General features: G+C 38.6%; 2 protein-coding genes across 6 annotated transcripts in view; one reads left to right on the forward strand and one right to left on the reverse strand.

The window, feature by feature from the left end:
• Nucleotides 1-200: 200 nt before the first annotated feature.
• si:dkey-103j14.5 (isoaspartyl peptidase/L-asparaginase) lies at nucleotides 201-4,742 on the reverse strand. The gene is made up of 7 exons (XM_058651248.1): nucleotides 4,624-4,742; nucleotides 3,390-3,586; nucleotides 2,521-2,663; nucleotides 2,160-2,323; nucleotides 1,848-1,966; nucleotides 1,587-1,697; nucleotides 201-1,497 (listed from the first exon to the last, which is right to left on the reverse strand). Exons 1-7 carry the CDS (start codon nucleotides 4,668-4,670, stop codon nucleotides 1,295-1,297), a joined length of 984 nt encoding a protein of 327 aa, XP_058507231.1. The 5' UTR covers nucleotides 4,671-4,742; the 3' UTR covers nucleotides 201-1,294.
• Nucleotides 4,743-9,301: 4,559 nt separating this feature from the next.
• The window catches only part of khdrbs2 (KH domain containing, RNA binding, signal transduction associated 2), a 62,214-nt gene continuing 47,284 nt past the window's right edge, over nucleotides 9,302-24,231 (forward strand). For 2 of the 5 annotated variants that reach the window (XR_009242187.1, XR_009242188.1), the window contains exons 1-2: nucleotides 9,302-9,732; nucleotides 21,119-21,246. Coding sequence is in view for 1 of the 5 variants with exons in the window: in XM_058650866.1 (XP_058506849.1) it covers nucleotides 9,642-9,732; nucleotides 21,119-21,246 (219 nt within the window). In the remaining 4 variants the exon portion in view is untranslated. The remainder of the gene's footprint in view (nucleotides 9,733-21,118; nucleotides 21,247-24,231) is intronic. The other 3 variants (XR_009242189.1, XR_009242190.1, XM_058650866.1) reach the window with 2 other exon arrangements.

Here is a 24,231-nt window from a genome sequence, read left to right on the forward strand (position 1 = left end):
ATATAAGCTTTAAATTAGTATACTACCACACTTCGTGCATAGTAATTGCTTTTCTTAAATTATACAGTGTTTGTAACTGCACCAAAACACCAAAGTAAATTCCTTGTATGTTGAGACCTACCTGATTCAGCAGTACCATGTTGTTCAGGTGAAATACGCCATTTCCATATATTAAAGTAACAAAGTAAAACAGTCAACACTACATTTAAATATTTATTTTTTATATTTGATTCACACATTCTAGCATTTGTAAGATAAGCGCCATGTAGGAACTACAAAGTAAAATAACAAAAGTCTATGAAATAACACTATGACAGGAATCAACGATTTCGATGAATAATATTTAAGATACTTGGTGCTTGAAAACTGTCACTCAACATCTACAAGTCCAACAATTTATTTAAATCTACATTTCTATAAATGGCAGGCAAAAAATAAATGAAAACTGTCCATCAAAAATAATGTATGAAAGGTATGGGTGTCAAGACCTATAAAACAATAAAATGTCACTCTCCTGTCTCCACTTCAGTCAGTGAAATATGTAAACAACAAACAATTCAATTTAATGTGGAAGAAAATAGGCATGTTCTCTAAATCATCAACCAGCCACTGTTTCATAGACAGGGCAACAAATAGGTCAAAATAGGTGGAGGATCATTGTGAGGCTGTTGTTAACAACAGCTTAATTAATGGTGCTTGAAGAGCACTGAAGATGCACAAACACCGCAGCACTTTGTCCTTGCAAACAGCAATGGTGTTTATTTTTATACAGTGTGAGGAATTAGACCTGTCCGTTCATCCAGGACACAGCAATTCCTGGTATACACAGCTGAAACATAGGGGTCAGCTGTATTTAATGTCCCTGAGTCAAGTGCTAACCAATAAAACACGTGTTTTTAAAATCCAATGTGTGAAATGTAAGGGAAATCTAATCAGAAATTGGAGACAAAATAATTATACCAATATTTGTATACATAATAACAAAGTCTACCTAGGTTCTCCAACACACTGGGAACAGATGGGTGAGGTAAGACATACAGTATTCACATGCAACATTGTCGCAACATTTTACACACTACCTTAAAATCAATTTGATGAAAGACATTAGGCAAATCCAATATTTGCATATGTGATATGCAACACAGATAACTAGGTAATTTTAATTGTACGGACTAGTTGCTCCTGTGTCTCCAGAATTAAAGTAAGAGAACCTAACTTTTTACAATATACAGAAGAAAACACTTTTCTTAGGCTACATGCAACACCCATGTTTTTGGGTATGAAATTGTTATTTCTACAATGTCTCATTTAATCTTGCATTCGGGTCTAATCCATACCACAGAATATCATTTTCCACAGCTGCCCAAGCCATCCGCTCTGTGGTAAATGAGGCTGCCCACTGCCCTGATGGAGTAACTGCAATCGCACCACCAGCTCCTCGAACACGCTCTCCCATGTACCGCAAAGACACGTGTGAAGCATCTGCCACCGATTTACCTGCATGTTTGTGTTGCAGGGGAAGAAGATATTAATTAAAATATATGAAAATCCTTTTTTTGTTAAACTGAAAACGAGGAGTACTTTACCTTGTTCAATATGTGAAAGAATGAGTCTGGCCAGTGTGACTTTAAGAATGGACTCTCCATGACCTGTACAAGATACTGCACCATTGAAGTTGTCTGCATACGCTCCAGCGCCTTTGTTTGTCAACATGAGGAAAAAAACTTTAAAAAATGGGCACTAGTACAGTGTGAGTTAACAACAACAAAAATAGCCAACGTTGTGTAATAAGTGAAATTATAATGTTTTATTTTGACTGCAGCTGCAGTAAATTAATAAATTCATACCAATAACTGGAGAGTCTCCTACTCTGCCGACCATCTTATTTCTGATTCCTCCAGTTGATGTTGCACATGCAACATTACCAGCACAGTCCACGGCAACTGCTCCAACAGTATCATGTGCCCTTGATTTAGGAAAATAATGTATCATTCAAAGTAAAAGAGAAAAACATGCAAATTGTACATCTGCCATGTTTGGTATAAAAATTGTCTTATTTAGAAGTAAGTAAAAGTCTGTACACTGTAAAAAATCTATACAGAAAAATGTAACTTTACATAAGAAAGAGTCAAGATAAGTCAAATGCGGCAAATTCTCACCACTGAGAGTTAAAATCCTCCATCACTCCAGTCACATATTTCTTGTGTTTCTCCCATTCTTTCCTCTCAAACTCAGTCACCAGTGTTTCAATGGGGACTGTGGCCATACCAATGCTGTCTGCAAACATGTTTGCACCTCTTCCTGTCAACATGATGTGGGAAGTCTGATATTTTCCATGGCAGCACACGCGTATGAAAAAGTTGAAATAGAAAATGTATCTGTAATGACATTCTCACTAATGGGTGAAGCCACTCAGCTCATTGCACACAAAAGCTGTTTGCCATTAGAGACATTCTCGAGAGGTAAAATCAATATCAATGCATAGATATTAAGAAAGGCCGAAGTATACAAGATGACAACCTTTTCCATCACCGCTCGCGCCAGCGACACTGGGTTGGCAATGTCCTTCAAACAAGACACAGCACCACTGGCAAGTGTTCTCCCATCCATGATAATGGCATCCATCTCCACTTCTCCATCAGCGTTAAGTGTTGCTCCATGGCCTATAATTAAATATTACACAAGCAATAACTTTGTTCTAGAATGGTCAGTACTGTGCAATTACAAACAGAAATGGTGGTAGAGTGAAGCTATGCTGTTGCATGAAGTAAAACTTATACTTTCCAGATATCATGTATTCAATTTTGTGTTGCCTGCTACATCCTCACATGTCCACAAGGTGGTGTCAACATTGCACACAAGCAGCAAAAGAACACAATGTGAATGATTGATACACTAACATCAAAATGTGTGAGAAAGGTAAGTTCACCATGATAACGGCTGACCTACACTGATTCACTAACAACGTATAAAGTACCAGACAAGACGGATCCGTTTGTAGACATAATCTGTGTAAATTTGTTTTCCACAGACGTCATCCTGGATTAATGCTGGATTATGAAGATGAGCACCCATAATCTGGGGGATGACATCGCCCCTGTTGACCATAATCATCCAGTTTCTTTATGGAGACTAGATGATGTTGGCATCACCACCAGCAGATGGAGACAGTGCTCAACAGACAGGTGATTTGTAAATTATTGAAGAAGTGTGTGACATGTGGGGGAATTCTTTGTTGTTTTACAGTAGCTGTTTTCAAACGGAGTATAGTGAAGCAGGAATACACCTATGCAGGGCCTACTGGAATTAAATTAATGAATGAGCAGCAGTCCCATGATCCCTTGCTGTTACACCAGCCTCCAAAATTGATTAGGGAACATTTTGTGTACCTGCGTTGAACACAGGATTATCCTCCAGAGCTCTCACCGCTGCTTCAACAGCATCCACTGAGTTTCCTCCTGTTTTCAGCACCGAGATCCCTTTACGTGCTGCAGCCTTGACTCCGTTAACGGAGGCCTCGGCCAGTTCATCTGGTATGGCCCACGCCCCGCCGTGTACGACTACAACTCCTGACATATTTAAGTTACTGCAGGAAAAAGAAACACAGTGTTTTGACAACAGTTATTTATACAGAAATAGTGGTTTACTCATTTCCAGACAGACTTTTCCCAGCATGCTTGAGGTTTAGTTACACTTTTCCTATTTGTTATTATAGATGAATACACTATACTAGACTAGACTTAAAAACAGGCAATACATCTGGCAACTCGTCTCTTCGCCAGCTGGTTTCATCATAAAAGTGAAGGTGGTGGATAGGTGTTATGCTGGGGCGAATTATAAAGGATCAGATATATTCAGTCTGTCAAGTTTTGCGATGTATCGGTCGATCTCTGTGGATTTAAAGTGCTCGGTGAACTCTAACAGGCTAAATCCAGCACTGGTCCCGTTAATTTTTGGTCTATTATTTCAATGATCTACCACAACGTATTATTATCGTGTATTATTGTTTTTAACTCCAAGGATATTAATCAATATCTTTGATGGCATTTGTCTTTTTGTTTGTTGTTAAGAAGCATAACAATGAAATGTCAAGTTTCAAGGTATGTTGGTTGTGGCACAAGGAAATAAATGATTAGATTTTGGTAGTGATCAAGACATGGATCTGGAGTTACAGGTTTGCACTCTCTGGGTGCTTATTCTCTAGTCATTAATGTCTTTTTCCACCTCTTTTCACTTGATTTCCATGCAAAGACATTTCAACTTTTCAGTTTCTAGAAGGAAAAACTCTCGTAAATAACTGGTTTCTTTCTCAGTATCAACAACATTTATATCTGCCACTAACAATAGTTAATACGTATAACAATAATGCACAACATGTTCTGGCTGCACCAGCTTTAAATCATCAAGTAACCTACTATATGTTGAATGATTATTTGACATGATGCAACTTTCAGTTGATTCTCTCTGATCTGTCAGGAAGAGAAGATCTGACTTCACTACAAAAATTATTTGAACCAGCAGTCGCTAAAAAGGACGTTCGTTTACTCTGGGACACTTTCTTGTTTTCTGTTCGGTCAGCCTGAAAACCACAGGTGATAATTAAACATCTATATTTTTTCCTACCTTTCCAAATCCTCACATTTACTCCCGCGGGAAAAACGCTCCGCCATAGTCACGTGGTTTTGAAGGACTTGGCAAAAGTGTTTCTATTTTCACTTCCACCCTTTCATTGCCGTGTCTTCCATATATATTTCCGGTCTGGCATTTCAAAATAAAACATATAGTGTCGCCCTTACTGGGCTGACATTTAGTTTTAACCCTCTTTAAAGCGATAGTTCAGGTTTTATTTTTTGGGGTGTTTTTTGCGTGGTTGTAGGCTGCCAAAGATCAGGCTCATCATATAAAATCTAATAATTCAAAATATGTGTCTGAACATTTTTACATCTCACAGTTCTTTTAAAGAAGTTATTTTTCAAAACAAACATTTAATGATACCTTTTTTTTAGATTTATCCGCCTAGTTTGACAAAGGCAGGGGTAAAGAGGAAAAACAAAAAAGATTGATTTATCGCTTTTGTTTTTGTCCCATAGCAAAAGATTGTGTATCTTGTTGATCTCTTCCGAAAGTTTGAAATGTGCCTAAAGAGTAAAGAGTAAAACTTTGTCTTATTGAGAGGATGGAGACCTTGGGGACACTATTAATAAATTAAATGTCAGCTCTTCACCCTAAACAATGCAAGTTAAGGACTAAACACAAGTCAAAGTAATGATACAATTAAAAAACACTATTAAGTTACATTACAAATAAACCAGATTAAAAGGCAGCTACAGTTAATGCATTTATAATACTGGTGATTAATGAGAAGTTACCTAAAATACTACAAAAAAACAATTCACACTGCATCACATGGGTACAGCTGGGAAATGTGTAATGAGACACTTTGACCACTAGAGAGCTGTAAGAATCCATGTGATAAATGTACAATTACTATACTAATGTCTAATAGAAAAATTGTTGGCACTAATCTTTCATGTTGCTCTTCTGATGCACATTCCTATCTTTTAATTTTATTCCACCAGCTTTAGATTAAACCCACAGCCATTATATGAGATTACAAGATAAAAGCGTATTAACAGTCACAACCAACATCAGCATGGGTCACCACTCAAACAGCAGCAAGCTGATTAATCATTGAGTGAAATTACATCAGTGAGTGTTTGAAGCAAGCAATTCACCAACAGGGGCATAGATGCTGGTTTTGTGTAAAACTGAAAATTAAAGTCTTCACTCATTTCAGAGAAAAGAAACGTTAATTAAAAACATGCAAATGATGATCAATACTGGTTCCATCTAGGCTTAATTGGTAATACGCCAAGAAGATATTGGTTATTCCACCTGTTTGCAGCTCTGTGGTGCACGTGTCTCCCCCATATTAAACTATGCTTCAAGTATATATATGGGGATATAAAGACTGTTTTTTAGGTGTTCATAAATTTGCTCCTACTCTGGCCATTCAGGCCAATATATGAGGGTAATATATAAGTTGTATTGCTAGGTCAATAAGACATAAATGTGAAATGGATACAACTGTGGAATCGTTTTCTTAATATGCCAAAAAAAACTGGTGAAAAAGAAGATGGAGTAAATCCCACGTAATAAAGACACTGAAGATATATTCACCTTACATAACCTAACATGGACACAATTAGAAGCAAATTACTGGCTAAATGTGAAGAAAAATGGCAAACAATCCAAATTAAGAAAATCAAGCAATTATTGTTGTCTAGACTTACATTAAAGTAAATGTATCAAGAAGTCGGTGATCCTATATATACCTGAGAGCTTCAGTTTTCTGAAAGCACCTTCGCAATGAATATTCAAGTTTAAAAGAAAAAGTTCAAATATGTCTGATTAATGCCATCATTTACACTTTGTCACTGCAGCTATGGATTGAGAATAATTATATTTTGGTGCTTTGAAGTTATATCATTTGTTGTTTATAATGTTATTTAAATTGTCAGTCCCAAAATGACTTTCTGGAGAGAATGTGTCTCCTCTTTGTGCTTTGATCAGATATTTGATTCCAAAATTAAGTCAGTGTGGTCACAATCATCTCCAAAGGTCAAGTGGAGCTAGAATTGGTCAGCCTCTTCTGTTCAAAAGTAATTTGTCAGTAAGTCAGGCAGCCAGCATCCTGTGCTGTAGATGACTTCAGGATATAAATCAATATCATAGCTACGGGGACCAGAGAGGCATTTCATTTAGGATGCCAATATGAAGAGCTATTAAAGAATTCGCTTGACAATAAAACTTCTTTAAGGAGTTGTCATGTAATTTACTTCACAGGCAGTAATGGCTCCTCTTGATTTGACCTCTTTGTGCCACAACTACTGTATTTCATCTCAAATAATTAAATTTTTTTTATAATATTCTGACTTAGATGGTGGGTTTTCAGTACTGCCCATCTGAGAAGCCAACAAATATAAACAGCAAAAACATCTTACTCATCTAATCACATCTTAATTAGCTTCTTAACATAGAAGCTAATTAAATAACAGAATAAGAAAACATTCTATTTTTTTATTTTCCCTCTCTAGGGGACGCCACAGGAGATTATCTGCATATTTGATTTGGCAGAGATTCTTACACCAGATGCCCTTCCTGACGCAACCCTCCCATTTATCTGGAATTGGGACAGGCACGATATTTTAAGTAACACATTAAACATGTGATTATCGTGTACTCCTATGAATTTCATTTAATTTTCATGTAATGGAAAAAAAAGTACAGCTTCATAAGTGCCTGTTATCCACAGTCGTGTACTGTAGGTGTGTGGTGTTCAGCACCATGGACAGTGACACAGAGGCCAGAACAGGAGTGTTTTTGTCCCTCAGGCACAGCTAGTGGTCAAACAGTGCATTGTTCAGTTTGACAGGAAAACTAGATACTCTGTGGTGAACTCTGTGAACTCTAATAGAGACCTAGAAACGAGGGTAATTGGATGAGATGTTTTTCAGCTCATAGACTTCCAAAATCCCTTGACTAAAGACATGGGATTATATTGATGTAATGTGCTCTCATATGGTGGCTGCTACTGAATAGCAAGTTCAGAGTGCCTTATAAAGGTTAAATAGTGTGGGCACACAGCAAGAACTTGATGGTTCAGGTATAGGTCACATTGGTTGCCAACCATTGGTGGTTGACAGAGATCAGAACCAAATCTCAGAGGAGACAACAAAATATTGGGCGTGGCTTGTTTCTTTAGATTTGTTTTAGACTATAATCTATTTGTTTTTGTTTGTCAGTTGATTTCAGTTACTTTACTGATGTTTAACCATTCTATTTTCAAAGCATTCATTGATTTCTTCAAGGTCATTGATCAAGATCATTTGTATTTTCAGGACACATCATGAGTAGTAGTTTTGGTTTTTTCACTCGAAGATGACCCACCAAGAAGACTTTCTTTGTTGTCCATAAATATTGAGAAGGTAAGTAAGTAACTAAGTAAATAAGTCTTTATTTATGTAGCACAATTTAAAACAGAGTTACAAAGTGCTACACAATTCAGGAAAAAGCAGCAATAAAATACAAATATTTGCAAAGGTCAGAATTTGTGATGTCAAAATAGATGCTGATAAGTTGCTGCAACATAATGTGAGCAACATGTGAAATTACAGACATTATTTCAAGATGCATGTTTATAATGTATTCCCCCCCTACACACATTGGAATTTCTTGCTTCCTTTTCATAAGGCAGTCTTTAAGCCCCACATAAACCAACTAAAGCTTATTGCAGGGACCAGTTTCAGCCCCTGCCAAATGCATCACCTTCTCCTTCTTCTTTCAATGATTGCATGGCTTTGCCTGTGATAATTCACCATATACTACTGTATTTAATACTATACTGTCCATTATTTGTGATTTATTTAGTATAACCAAGTTTTTATACACCCCCTGGTACCCCAATGGACAAATATACAGCGCGCTTAAGTTCCCTCTAGAGTGGTAAAACATGATCAAAACTACTGGCTCTAAATTTCTATGGTTGTTTGTCTCTATGTGTGACCCTGTAATGGACTGACAACCTGTCCAGGGTGTACCCCGCCTTGCGCCCCATATGTCAGCTGGGATTGGCACCAGCGCCCCCTCATGTGGATGATGAAGTGGTAGAAATGAGTGAGTGAGTGTTTCTAAAGGAGAAAAGTGATGCAGTGTCCTTTAAGATGCCCTTATAACATTTGTTTCCTATGGGTGCCCTTCCAATTGGGACACTGTCCCTACACGATAGTGTCCCAAAGGGTGTCCTTAGAGAGGAAATGATATTCAGTGCTGTATAGAAATGAACCATCTCAGTAATAGAAACCAATGCTGTGCTGTGAAGGATGTCCCTGTATACCTGTGTGAGAATATGGGAAATTATAATGGTGCAGTAGATGCCCTTTCAATTTTCACCCCCTGCACTTCCAAATGTCGGTGCAAGCCACTGAGTAAAATATAGTATTTATACAGGAACATACTGCTAGTCAATATATGGCATGGCCGTGAAGTTACAGTCAACTCATTTAAGGACATAGCAACCTTCTGTGAAAGAACTACAGCATCTGTAACATACCACATTTACATACAATCATTTGCAAGTAGCAGCCAGTAATTTACTGTGAGTGTACATTCAAATATTTGTCAATTACAGTCAAAAGAAATACAGTGCACACTGGCCAATTGGTATGCACTCAGCGGGGACCGTCTTTGTTTTCCAGCAGCGCCAGTCCCACTCAGAATGTGGCCAATGGAGTTCGCTGAGGGGCGGGGATGGAGCGGCGCGGTCTGCAGATCCGGCACTGAGTCTGGCAGAGAGCCGAGGTGGACAGGCAGGCAGGCAGGCAGGCAGCAGTCAACGGTAGCAGAGATGGACGCACACCTCTGAATCACAACTCACCCTCCTGTAGTCAGTCAAGCGTCTCTTGGACTTGTGTTTTCTTTTTTTTTTTCATCCATCTGGAGCGGGTTTTCACCTCTGGTGCTCATTCAGACTGGCGGGGCGAAGCAGCGAAGAGCAGAGGCGGGAAGGTTTTAGTGGCATTCCGACGCTCAGGAGTCCTGTAGTCGTACCTGCACCTGTACCTGCACATCCGGTGATAACAATGCATCCAAATAAGTATTTAACTGAACTGACGGCGGAGAAAAGCAGCCTGGACCCCTCCTTTGCGCACGCGGTGCGCCTCCTTGCAGAAGGTAAGGCTGTTTTTTGTTTGTGTGTGTGTGTGTGTGTTTTTAATCTTCTCAGTGTTATATTATACTTCACTACTGCAACAGAAAACACTATTGCAGCGTATTTTGGGGAAATACAGTGACCTGACTTTATTTACCACATTCATTTTTGTTTTGGTTTCAGTTCAGAACTTTTTTCTTTGAAAAAACAACAACGTTTTCCAAAGTAAAGTGGCTGAAAGAAGTCAGAGAGTCACGTCATGACCTGTTTGTTTGTTTGTTTGACCCCACTGCTCTATTATAATAACAATAATAATAATAATAATAATAATAAGAAGAAGAAGAATCATCGGCATAAAACAAACACAGAGCAGCCAGAAATGACATGATTCAGTTGTGTGATTAACTGAAATTTGGAGGGTGCTGTTAATCCTGAATTATCGATGGTGTATTTTCAGCTGTCGTCTCTGCAGCGTAGATTAAAAAAACCAAAAAAAAAACCACTGTAATTTACAATCAATAAAGTATAATAGTCAAATGAACAAAAGCTGCACAAACTGACATTAAGTGCCAATATCAGCAGTATCTGAAGTGTAAGTGCCAATGTAGTTTGTTGCAGGAACCACTGATTCTAAAGGATAACCGCTCAACAAAGGCAAATATATTTAAGAGTCATTTACAAAGTCTGCAATGGAGCTGCAACAATTAATGACTCAATGAATCGCCATCTATTTTGATAATAGGAGTTAGAGAATAGGACAGTTTTCTGATTTCAGCTTCTATAACATGATCTTTGTCTTGTTTCCTTCCTCCTTGGTTTGTGGACAAAACAAACCATTTTTAGAATGTTGTAATTATGAGGCTGGGGAAACACCGATCAATATTTTACACAATTTTCTTCATTTAATGGTTGAAACAACTAATGAAATAATAATTTATGAAATGAAATAGTTGGCAGTCACAGTCCTGCACCATGACAAGGTCACAGAGGGGACCTCAAGGGTGAGACAGATGTGCGACTATGTTTCATTTAACCCGCCTGTCACAGTTCTTCCAACAGGGCAGTTTAATCAAGTTTGCTCTTGCAGCATATTATAGCAAAGTACTTCTGTATACTGCAGGTGTAGCCTCAGTCTCGTCCATTTACATACTGAGACCGTGTCACTTTTGCTTGGCTAGAAAGCGCATCACCCGCAAAGTCGGCTCAGCTCGACCAGAATTAGAATCACAATGAGATTCATTTTCACAAGTACTTTCACAGTCGCTCACAGGGAATTTTGTGATGGCAGTTGGTGGTGACTCTCAAACAGCACGTACCCTCTATTCACAGACAATTAACAACATACGCAATGTATATACAGTATATATATTTACAGTATATATGTATATATATATGTGTATGTATATTAAGTGCAAGTTTGCAGAACTGCAAACAACAATATTGTGCGTTATGTATAGGGGAATATAAATGTATGATGTCTGAGTACAAGTATATGTAGAGTTGAATATTCATGTGCTCGTTATCAGGGAGGTGGTGTAAAAGACACCTCTCACGTCTCTTTGGTTTACAGTGATCTGATATTTCTGGTTCCTGAAGAGTACAAATACTGGTGGGCAGGGTAAAACCAAGGTTTTTTTTTTCCTTGCTTTCCTTACTGTTCGCTGCAGTCTGTTTCTTCTATTATGTGGCTGCTCTCAACCAGACCGTGATGGATGAGCACAGCACGGATTCAATGACTGTAGTGAAGAACTTGTTCAGCAGCACCACTGGCAGACCATACTTCCACAGTTACCGCAGAAAGTATACTATCTGCAGTCTGCCGGGCCTTTTCTGACGATGGAATTGATTTTGGTCTGCCACGACAGGTCTTGGGAATAAGTACTTCCCCGAAACTGGAAAGGTCTCAATGGTTGGCATACGGCTGTTTTATACTGAGAGAGGGAGCAGTGCTGTTCTCTTAAGACTGTTGTCATTTTCAGACTCTTCAGCACGTTGAGTGCATCTCTATTTTGACAAGTGTGTCTTCAGAGGTGTGGGCTTTGGTATGTAGGGAGCTGAGGAATGGGAGGATGTAATGTCCCTGGTGGACAGTAGTGCACTGCTGACTGTCCAGAAGCTTGGGTTGGGCAGCCAGGTTTGGCTGTTGCAGTTATTGATGTCCTCCACATGGATGCAGTGTCATTGGCTACAGGGTCTGGAGACTACTGTACGAGTGAGTGATGGGACATTTCCATCTCTAAACTATGTGCACTGTCATATGCTTATGTTTTATTGTGCACTGAAGTAGTACTGGAGATATGGTGTCATGATAAAGAAGTGAGAAATATTTCACACATCCCAGCTAGAACATTCAAAAGCAAATGTATCTCAAATGTGTGTTTGCAGTGTGCATAAACATTATATTATGGCCTCGTGGAAAGAGAGCTTGGCTGGTACTCAGAGGTCCTCACAGGTACCTCAGTCTGAGCAATCCCAGTTGCTTGCTTAATGGGACAACGCAGTCTGATTGGACAACTCTGGTGTTTGTGCTCCGGAGCCTCTGCCCCTGGAGCTTTCTTCCTGAAATGTGTCGATGAGACACCTGACAGACCCGGCGCTTTTCGCTAACTGTGATGCAGATGGGATCATCTGTCACGCAGTTCACTTCGCCAGCTTTACTCAAGGCTGTTTCACATGCCAGGATATAAACAGAAGATGCTGCTTTCATTATACCCACCACAGTTCATATATAGATATAGATATTCGCTCCATTTGTATATGCATCCGCCTAATTTTAGACTTTCTTAATTTATATATTGATTGTATTCAGGCAAAGCAATGTTTTTTTGTGAACTACATATCTGTACACTTTACTCGCAGTTCCCCATAACTCTGAAACATCATGAACAAAAAGACAATACACTGTCATACATGGGGGAGCAAAAAATAGTCTTATGTTTGCAAGGTCAAGAAAGAAAGCCCTATTCATCATCCACTGTAGTGAACATTCCCTATAATAAACTGTCAGTTTGCTGAGTTGTTGTGCCAACTCTGATAGTGTTCAACATAATCAGCTGTGGACAGCGTGTGAAATAATACTCATAATTTTAGCCCCTTTCACACAGTTGCTCTGGTTTTTTGTCAGTCTGTGCTTATATAATACAGAGTCATAGGGACAGCATGATAAACTACGCCCACAGATTTATAGATCCACAGCTATTTGTCACTGAAAAGCCAGAGCATGTAATCCTGCATTATTCACATCACGCACAATAAACAGCCTGCCATGGATTTACCTTGGTTTCAGTTATCAGCCCCATATCTAGGAAATGAATTAGTTTTTTTTATTCTTTTTTTTTTTTTTTTTAACTTGATGGCTTTGAAGTCGTGTGTCTTTCTTTAAGCAGATTTAAAGATGTTCAGCTCTTCTTGGGTGGAAGGGAGTTCTCTTTCATATTGGACTAAGATTATTTGAATAACTTTAAATGACATATTCTTGGACTTGCTTCAGCTAATGGCAGTGTAGTCCTCTTAAGTCTTGCTCAGATCGACACATACAAGTCATTGTCTTCAGGTTTTGACCTTAGCTTTGCCTTTGAATGAAAAAAAACTGCAGATTTACTTTAATAGTGGGTTGAAGTTAGAGACAAAAGAAGAAGCCTTTAATTGATCCCTGTGGTTTCCTTCAAAGTGCTCGCCTTCATGCCACATAGCTCAGTCCTGTCATAAAAACCAATGAGATTCCTAATAAGTGAAGCAAAAGCAAAGCTGACAAGGATGCAGGGAGGTTGGACAGCAGGAGGAATACTGGTTAATTTAAAATACAGAAGCAAGTGTGTGGCACTGTATGTTTCCATTTCTTGTTGTTTTTTTTAAATTGTTGAGAAGAATATTGCGAAGCTCAAATGCCCTCAGTGTTTTTAGGCAGTAGAAACAAATCTTCATGAGATCTGAAGGACATAGGCCTTTCTGAATAAAAGATGAGTATATACTATATACAGGGGAGGAGGAGGTAAAGGGAGTAAATCTTTATAAAAATGTTGTTGTTGTTGTTGTTGTTTTCTAGTGTTTTTCATTTCTATCAACGATGTCCGTTCACGAGTCACGAGTTTAGACCTTTTTGACCTGCAGGTCAGAGTCTGCCTTTCACGTGAAACACTGCAGTGTGTGTGTGTGTGTGTGTGTGTGTGTGAGAGAGCACAAAACATCCTTTAATCTAAATCATATCTGAGTTTTTCCTGGGTTTCATTTCCTCCCTGTGTTCAGCCATTCTCGTAACAGTTTGAGCTCAAATTTTCACTTAAGCACTCAGCCGCATGTCCTCATGGTTCTCATGTTTAACCAATAGAGGAAATGTACTTAAAGAAAGAGATGAAATAACAAGTAGTTAATCACGGCGTGAGTTAGTTTCAGCTTTTGTTTCATTACATGTTGCATGCAATTCCTTTTATAAACGTAAAGACCAATGATGTGCTCAAGATAAGACACTCTAGAGAGCGCAAGACACATTTTGTTTGTAAAAAAAAGAAACATGTAGGGCTTCAGCTGATAGATTAATGATCAATTACCTGTTGACTATCTGTTATGTGACTATTTTTGTGACTAATCGATTAGTCGTTTGGTGTATAAAATGTCAGACGTGAGTCCTAAACCTCAAAATGAGGAAATATTCACATTTAATTTGCCAAAATTCCAACGAGAGACATTTTTATTTTAATAAAAAAAACCCCTGATGTATCAATAAAAGAAAAGTTGGCAATTAATTTAGTTGCAATGTATTAATTAATAAACTGTCCTATCAAAATGAAGCAGTAAATGTTGTAATGCACGGCAGCTGTTTAGACTAGCTTTAGTCAGCTACAAATGGAGAGCATTAGTTAGGAACTGGGATTGTAAGCTTTCGTGTCTCACTGTTAAAGAGATATAAATATGCATAGTGCAGGATAGAGTCAATAAAGAAGTACTTATCGTGGGAGAATTGGCTCGACTCATACAAGTTGGCCGCTCAGTCGGACATGGCTTACATTTTTGCACTTGATATTTCACCAGTGAGTGCAGTGATGTCTTTATATTCATTTAATCTCGCTCTCTTTGCAAATTGTTGCTCACATTTTTAGCGTATACATTATGAGAGGGGCTGCTCAGTATCCAGCAGTGACAACATACACCGCCGCCTCATGTCGTATGACCTAGGGCAGGAAAAAAAAAAAAAGGACAGAAAAGAAATTACATTTCCCGAAAAGTAAAACATTGTATTACAATAGTTCTCTTATCAATAGTGACCTACAATGTGCACGGGTTGAATACGATTCATTTCCAAGGTCATGAGCATTTCAAGCAACAGAAATAAGTGGATGAGCCAAAGCCTCAGCACTCAGAAAATAGATATTAGACATCAGATTGTGTTACTGTACCTCTCCGATACTCCCCATATGACTGGAAAGTTGTAAATAAAGAAATGAAGGACACCAGGTATTTACCGCAATAAATGTTTTTGAATCAGTTCAGTTTATTGTCAGACCCAAGGTCCATATAATTGAAACAACACAAGTATGTGAAAAGAGGAAGATAAAAAGCCTGCGATTATAAAATCATGTTTTGCACATATATGACTGAAAACGTATAGCGCTAAAGCTTTGACAGCAGCAGCAGCAGCAAAACAACATGCATTCAGTTCAGTATAAAAGAAATAACAAAAAACCCTACACCTACAGAAAAACTGAATACATATATACATAAATAATCATGTTTTAATCCTAATCATAATCAAATGAAGGACCATGTTTTGTACATATATGACTGAAAACGTATAGCGCTAAAGCTTTGACAGCAGCAGCAGCAGCAAAACAACATGCATTCAGTTCAGTATAAAAGAAATAACAAAAAACCCTACACCTACAGAAAAAACTGAGTACATATATACATAAATAATCATCTTTTAATCCTAATCATAATCAAATGAAGGACCATGTTTTGTACCAAAGGTAAAGTTGGGGGATATTCTTCATCCCGCTTAAGCTCTACTTATTTATAATAAAAAGATGATAATTAAAAGATAGAGGGATTAAACATTTTGTGTAACCAGTACTTTTCCACTTTCCTTTCAGTTGCACTTTCAGCAGATCATTTAAAGACGGCATTATAATAATTAGATTTATGATTTAATACTTAATCACTGTGTCAGTTTGCCTCAGTGCAGCTCATTTAAAACCACATCAGCAGCATGTGACCAAACACTGGTACATAATGTATTTCCAACCCCAAGCACCTACAATAAATTCATTAGTCCAGAGTGAAAAAAAAAGACCAAAGCTAATTGCATGTTTTGAAATCCATCCCCAACAGATTCACTCTGCCAAGGTGAAGGCCATTTCAAGCCTTTACCGTGGTGGCATATAAATAACATGGTAAAATGGAAATTACAATGCAGTTGTATTCCATGTGCGTTTTTTACGCAATGCCCTCTCTGTGCTTTCCCCGTGTGCTTGTGCTCTTCATAGTTTAATCTTTAGTGTTGTGGTTTCACCCCAACCTAACCCTTATTAACACCACTGACGCAGGACAAGTGATAATGAAATGACCTTATAACCAATACAGTAGTTGGTTACGTGATTTTTGCTCTTGTTGTGAAGTGGTACTATAAACTGAACATACCCCTCAGTCATGGAAAAGTCAATTATTTAGGTGTCTACTAATGGCAGTAAAGCAGCATTCATTTCATGGCTTCTTATAGCATGCAATCAGTTTAATGACGCATACTAATTAGGGCTGAACGATTGTGAATCAAAATCTTATTCCTATTATTTTGATGTAATTATTCTCACTTTCATTTCAATAACATATTCAAAAGGAGAATATTATCTGTATATGTCGATAATAATACTAATTGACAAATGCAGTTGTTGAAATTGTTGCGTTAAACTGGTCTGCCTCTAATAAAGAACACTGATTTTTTTTGCTACTTACATTTTCTGGTTTCTTTCACAAAGAAATCATTCAAACTGAATAATGCTGAGAACATTATCATTTTGAGGTTTAGGATGGTAATTTCCTGACATTTTATGGACCAACAACAAATCGTTTAACTGAATAAAATGAGACAATATCGACAATTGCGGTTTAGTTGCAGCCCTAAAATCAGTAGGTTATCCAAAGTCTTTGAGTCAGTTTTGCAAAGTTAACCATGAGAGTTAAAAGAATGCTTACTTACTGTGTAGGTAATCGTCTGTACAGAACTTGTCTACTTCTCGGATATTCTGAGTCTGTTCTGGTGGGTGTGATGAGGTTCATCATCATCATCATCATCAAATACTCTTATGTCTAATCAAATCCACTTCTGTCATAACACTGTAATGTTGTGGAGATGAATCAAGCCTCTGTTGGAGAATATTCGCTTTGGTTTGACTCAATAATGGACAATCATTTTCTCACGGTTGTATTTTTAATATCTGAATTAATCCTTGGTTTCATGGTTTCATCGTTTTATTTTTTTCTTCTGTTAGCAATTTACTCTTAAACTGTATACATTTTATACTGATTGGAACGCAAGCATCTGTGATAGTTTGCTTTTAGCTCACTTTCCTGGATTTTCTTATTGTGGGCTGCTGGAACTCAAGTGCACAGTCTAAGAGTCATTTATCAGTGAAATACAGTCCAGCACAAAAAATGCACATTGTATCTTAAAAGCAATATTTGATTGTGTTCAGTCAGTAAGAATAGATTACCCTCATCTGAACCTAAGTAGTTGAGCCGTTGATTCACGAAGAAAAGTATTTGGTATTTCGTCAAAAGCCTCAGTTTGTAATCAAAGTCCAAACCTAATAGGAACTGGTTCTAGTCGACTATGTTAGGAGTACATGCGTTTGTATATTGAACTTGTTATCCTGGATAAACTACCTTCAAGTTCATGAACTGACTAATCATGTCTGTATCATTAATCCACGACAGACTGAGCAACATTCTCCTAACTTGCACATTAGCACACATTCATCTTGGAGCTGCCAAGTTAAATCATATTTCTTTGGGAGTTTTGGCCACTGAGCACAGCTCTCCTGACGGGGTTTGGGCAGCGGAACAGAGAGGATCAAGAGCACCAGAATAGTTACTCATTCAGTTTCCCTAATGACACTTTTTTCATCCTGAGTTGTGTGAGAGCTGAGACCACAAGCCCTCAAAGCACATAGTCGCTTCTCTGATCTGTAGGCTCCCACCGCTCGCTACCATATATTTGACAACGATGATAACAGTGTGAAGGTTCCTCCAGATTTATACATTTTAAGCTCATCGGCCTCTCCCTGTCTCCCTCGCTGTCTCTTGTCTGTGTTACACAGTCGGTTTCCAAGTTCACAGGCAGTCAAACAAAGGTGTATGTCATTGTGCGACTGTTACAGAGGATATTAATCTTCATGGGCTGTGAACGCATCGCTGCTATTTTCGGTATGAACAATTAATGTATATATGTATATATATACATATATATATATATACTGTATATATATATATATGCCCATTTGCAAGTTAAATACTGCACAATGAAAATAAAAGTCTAACAAATTTTCTCCGACATGCAGAAGTCCAGAGGAGAGGTGGAAATAAGTCCTTGATTAAACCAGGAACTCGGACTGAAATGGAACCATTTATGGAAACATTTATTTATTACTTTGCCTCTTCAATTACAGTTGTTGTTGCTGTTTTCTGATGCAATAGTGTGACAAGTAAGATTTTAGGTACAGGGAAACACAGTGGTTTGTCACAATTACATTAAGCATTAGGTTACAGAAAGATTGTGGTCACTGTGTTGACGTTGGTGTCCCTCCATTCACCCGAAGCTCCTGAGCATGTGGGCTTTGTGGAGATATAATGATGTGACATTACTTTTACCTTTGCACCTGACAGAACTCGTAATTCTAAAAGAATGATCATTTCTAATGATGATCTTTTGTCTGTTATTCTGGGGAGGACAGACTCGTCTATCCGTTGTAATAGCACGCTCACATTTTGCTAATTAGCGCGGAGCACAAAGCACAGCTGAGGTTGGAGACTGTAAAGACTGCCACTCTTTTTATTGCCTGGGCTTAAACCAAGGTCACAGAGCATATGAAGGCAAGCCGGCGAGCAATAAAACACCAAATATTACAGTTCATCCTCTGGGGATCGTGTATGTTTGTAACAAATATGAAGGCACAAGGAAGTTGGCGATATTGACTAAAAGTTGTGGACTGACATCCCCAGTACCCCCACTGCTTATTAGGTTATGTTTTTGGCCGTGTTTGTGTGTCTGTGAGCAGCATGGATCAAAAAGTAAATGACAGATTTCGATGAAGTTTTGTGGAGGATGTAAGTTATGGATTCGGTTTTGATCAGGATCCTGATCACCGCTTGAGTTTGTTGAAGCCGTGGTTACGTGAGCGGCCTTTGTTTTGTATTTTTAGCGTGTCCCAATACAGCAAAAAACAAACTAGTTCAAAAATACGCACGTTTGCACGCCACATGTTGTGTTTGACACCGCGTATGTCCTCGGGCAAAAACACATACCACGAGCCATATTGCGTTAGCTGCTGTTATCCGGGGACACCTGTCTAGTGTAAAGAGTCACATTAAGAATAACAAAGTGTGAATCCGCCCAGCTGATGTGAGGGCAAGGTCGGATGGATCTTTCAATCTGTTAGCCCGCATAAAAGAAAGAAAAATCCAGAAAGCAGTCCAGAGAGATAATGAAAAAAGCCTTCCTTTGGCTCTTTTCATCTGGCACTGACTGCTACATTTTTATCAACTCAAAAGGAGACATTTGCACACCACCATTTTGAATGACCTCTGAATTTGAGACCACTTTAAAAGCTTCGGTAAGAGCCGTCTTGGAGAGAAACTGCAAATAAGCAGTGACAGCGTGTTCCAGTTGAAATCTTGCTCAGACAATCAGGCCCAATCAGAGAGGCTGGAAGATATCAGTACATTCCATGTACTCGGGCAGCTAATGGTGTAAAACTGTAGCCACTGATCATTCGGACAACACTTTCCCACACGAACTGATCATTTTGTTGCATTCTGAACCGTTCAATGCAATCTATAGGTTGAATTCAATACGAGCGGGGCGTCTACTTCAGTCCATGTAGTCAACCCTCTTCCTTAGCGGACAATTTAGGACCTGTATTTGTCTGAGCCAGAGGTGTTTGTTACCTCACAGCTTTGTCCACTGTCAGTTCAGATAAAGGTGAAGAACTCCAGCTTCAATAAACTGTTGAGCTTCAATAAATCAGCTCAAATGTGGTCAGTGACTTGTTCTTGGCCTTGTTAAGGAATCCCTTTTATTGTCCTGAAAGTGTGTTGCAGTAATGTATAGTGTGTGTTTAATTGCCATAAAATGCACAGAAATATTCCGTTTTTTCTGGCTTTGTTTCAAGATAAACTGGACACTTAACATTAAGGATGGCTCGATAGCACCTTATTATGTCTACTATTATAACTATCTTGAGAATTTTCCAATCCCAATACCAGTCTGATACAATCTTAGAAATTGCTTAACTTTATTAAGCAAACTACTAAGCTGTTTGATGTAATCACCGAGCCATAATTAGCATTTTAAGATAATAATGCTCCCATTGTGTAACAATTATTCTGCTTCCAAGGACAAAATGAGTGAAGTTAAAATGTTGTTATTGCTTTTATTTCCCATTTTACACTCTGTGTTTAATGGTGCATTCATGTGATATAATGTGTAAAATCATAATCAAATCAAAAACAGAGTCCTAGTGTGACCTAGTGGTTTGACCAGTATCAGACAGATGCCGATACATCCCTATTTTAAATCCATGTCTCATGTTTTGCCGTTCGTAGTAAGGTTGAGGAGACGCACGAGAAATATCGTGCCAATTTGCCCATCCTGTAATTTATAGGGAGAAATACTGCAGTTTCATTGGAACAAATTATCTGCAAATATGATCTTAGTACGAACATTCATCTCCACCCCAAATGACTCCAATATCAAATGTTTTATGTATTTTATCTGACAGCTGTTTAAGTCCTCTGCTCTGTGGGGGATGAGACACTGCTCGCTGCCCAAAAAAGCTCAGTTTACAATGACGAGAGGGCCCAGCAAGCTGAGTATGACTGTTTTTACTGAATTACTGGATCATGAGATTACAGAGCTGGATGTAAAGGAGTCATTAGTATAATCACATATCATTAGGTTTGCAATGTGAACATATTTGCAGCTGAGGGACAAGAATAATCAGCGAAATATTCACAGTGTGATACAATGCATAGTTAAATTTCCTCTAATGTGCCCCCCAGCCTAACATTATACTGTTGCTGCCGTCACGCTGCTGTTGGCCCCAGAGCAGGCTTAAAGATGTCAATTGACACTTTTTTTTATCACTTATATGACAAACTAATTATCATCTTATCTGTTTCTCTGTTTTTTTTCTTCTGCAGAGATTGGGAAACATGAAGGGGATGAATTGAGAAAAGACGGCGACATAAAGAAATACCTAGATATCATCAGCAATAAAAATATCAAGCTCTCCGAAAGAGTTCTCATTCCGGTCCAACAGTATCCAAAGGTAAGTGACACTACTGTTATGTATTCCCCTGAAGAAACATACTGCGCCACTTTAGGGTCCTGTATTTTGTTTTTTGTGTGGGAAGGAAGAAGAGACAGCAAATGAGATTGTTGTGTTATCAAATTGCCGGAGTCATTTAAATATGTCTAGATATAAGAGAAGCAGTGCTGTGTTGGATTTTTTTTCTTCCCCTAAATTTAGTTGTCAGTCTTTGTGGAGCTTCTGCTTTCACCTCCTTCACCCTTTGTACAAATACTTTTGGCACTCAGACAGTCTAATAGAAAGTCATTGGGCAGTGTCTGTTTATTTTGAGTTAGTCATCAAAAAAAAAAAAAAAAAAAGTTTTAAAAGCAGTGAATCCCCTAAGAGTGCACCAACGAGCAGTGGCCATAAATCACTCCATGACACAGTACATGGTATAGTGATTCATGCAATATCAGTACTGACAAATGAAATGCGGCCTAATGAGGCTTCTCCATTGGGCAGCTGAGAAACAACATGCAGCCGCATATGAAGAATCACATTTGTGCAGTGTATTAATACAGTTTGTTGATTATTTGTCATCGGTCTGCAAATACATTATATACTGCATACTGTAAAGACAAACAGGTCAATGTCAGTACCTGATCATTAGTGTGGACATTAACAGGCTGTTTTACTTTAAAAACTTCAAAACAAAGTGATTCATTACATTAGATCAGTGCTTTTTTTAATAACAACAACCACCTGAGAAAATATTGAGCTCTGGAAGTAAGACTATTATCACCAATAAAATACAGTGGTGTAAATAGGACAAACCCAGTCAGCTACAGGCTTCTCACAGGAAGCAGATTTATTCCCAGTTCAATAATTTGCTCTTATAATACTTCACACATTGGTATAGTGAGATTAGATTAAGATGGAGCGAGAGATAAGGCGATTGTAATGAATATTATTTGGTTATCTGTTTCATTTTCGACACACTCCGATCACATACCCTGGTGTGTACAGTAGAACAGTATTTCTGAAGTACCACCAGAAGAAGCTCACGTACCACAGTTTGGTGAATATAATGATATAAGATCAGTTTGTCTGTATCAGAACTGCTCGGTGTAATGTTTCACCAAATATCCTGCAAACAGGAAGTCCAATCGTAAAACCAGCAGGGTCAAACGAGTGAGAGCGTCGGCACCAGCACTCTCCTCTCCTAAAATCTCAAACACACCGTGCTGTCAGCTCTTGCAATGCGCCCTCTCTCTGACACTTTATATCCAACTGCCGGAGTCAGTCGAAATGAATCATTTCTGTCTGGTCACGAGTTCCACTTGGATGTGTTTTAACGTCTCACAGCCATTTCGTGCCACCTGTGTGGGTACGGGGACTCTCTGACAGTCTTATGATGTCTGTTACTTCTGCTCGAGAGCTTATGTTTACACCTGTTTCTGTCTGGTTACGTTGTCGGCCACATTTCATACACAAAAAGCACTGAGCCGTTATGCAACAAAACAATTGGACTTGTCTGGCCAGAGAGACCCTGTTGACTTTTTTTCAGACACTTATGTATTTGAAATGTTCTGATGTTAAAAATGGGTCATGGCAGCTGCGATCTCTGAGTGCCCATCTAGTTTTAAATGTTTTGTTTGTGTCCTATTGGAAAAAGACGAACCAACAGAGGATGTCGGGGGGGGCAGCAAAACTTTTAACTGAGCCTCAGGAGCCGGGGCGGTGCACTTAAAGCTGCAGCGAGTCCCTCAGGACACTCTCTAGAAATCAATTTGCCCAGTGTTGTTGAGAAAGTAATTAAGCAGCATTCTGGAAGTTCTCACTCTATTACATTGATTTTAGATCCATAAAAATTCCAGCTGAGCCATTTTCTCTGGGAAAAGAAGATTCAGAGTCTGTGGGTTTACATGTTTTTGAGCGCACTTTTAGTGGAAACGCAACAAAAATTCCATCCAATTAAAGTTTGTATGTTTGAGGGAGGTGGAGTTTGTGTGTCTATAGGAGGTAAATGCGAATGAGCACAGTGGAATCAGATTAAGCGAATAGATTCAGCTCTACTGAGGAAAAAATGCAGAAACAGCGGATACAACAGGCACATAGTACAAGAAGGAAATATTACTATAACAAGTAATTGGAAATACGCATAGATGCGCATTATCTTTTACAAAGTCTTTGATTTATGTCCACAGTGTTAGCAACAGGTGTCATGCCATGTTAGGACTGAACTATGCAATGAACATAATGTCAACTGTATGTCAATCAGTCAAATCTTCAATTTCACCAAATTCTATTTCAGTCTGTTTTCCCCTACATTTGTTATTCTCAGTATTAGTGGCAGTTGCTGTTCTCTGAAACAGGGGAAGCTCATTTCAGGCCCACTTATTACGACGCGATAATTATGCACAACTGAAATGCTGTAACAGTGTTTTATTTACAGTGTATACGTACGAACGATATATGGCGATATCGCCGAGCAAATAAACAATAGACCAGATATTTTGTCCCAAACTTCCCTCGCAAAGTCCACACAGGACTGAGACAGATGAAGCTATGTTTCTGCAAAAAGTGGTTCCGCCTTTCAGACAGTTGCCTCCAGTCGTCATGCAGAAGCCCAGCGTCAGCTACGGGAATAGGAAAAAATCACGTTAGACAATCCATCATCCGTGATAAAGAGCAGAGAACTAGTGACACGGTCTAATCACGTTCTAGCTCACGTCTTAGAGCAGTCGCCGCTGCTCGGCAACCCAGGTATGAGTCAGCTTCTGGTTAGGGAAAATCGTTGAAGCTTGGTGTTGAAAATCAGACAGATGACACAAATGCAGAACCACACGCTCAAAATCCCGGTTCTGGTATAATGGGCATACTAGTTCTGGCTTTAAGCAGAGCAGAGAGTTCAGGAGGGTAGAGCAATTGTCCAACAACAGTTTCTGTGACCTAATTGCACTGTCAGCACCCTACAGGACTGCAGTGTCACTATCTTAAACATCTTGGTAACACTGCACT

The sequence above is a fragment of the Solea solea genome, chromosome 15 (genome assembly GCF_958295425.1).
Source record: "Solea solea chromosome 15, fSolSol10.1, whole genome shotgun sequence".
NCBI classification, from domain to species: domain Eukaryota; kingdom Metazoa; phylum Chordata; class Actinopteri; order Pleuronectiformes; family Soleidae; genus Solea; species Solea solea.

Coding starts and splice junctions, on each gene's coding strand:
- si:dkey-103j14.5 (XM_058651248.1), bottom strand. CDS start 4,670: ATGGCGGAGCGTTTTTCCCGCGGGAGTAAATGTGAGGATTTGGAAAG. Junction 2,664..3,389: donor TAATCCTGTGTTCAACGCAG/GTACACAAAATG, acceptor ATTTAATTATAG/GCCATGGAGCAACACTTAAC. Junction 1,967..2,159: donor GAGGATTTTAACTCTCAGTG/GTGAGAATTTGC, acceptor TCCTAAATCAAG/GGCACATGATACTGTTGGAG.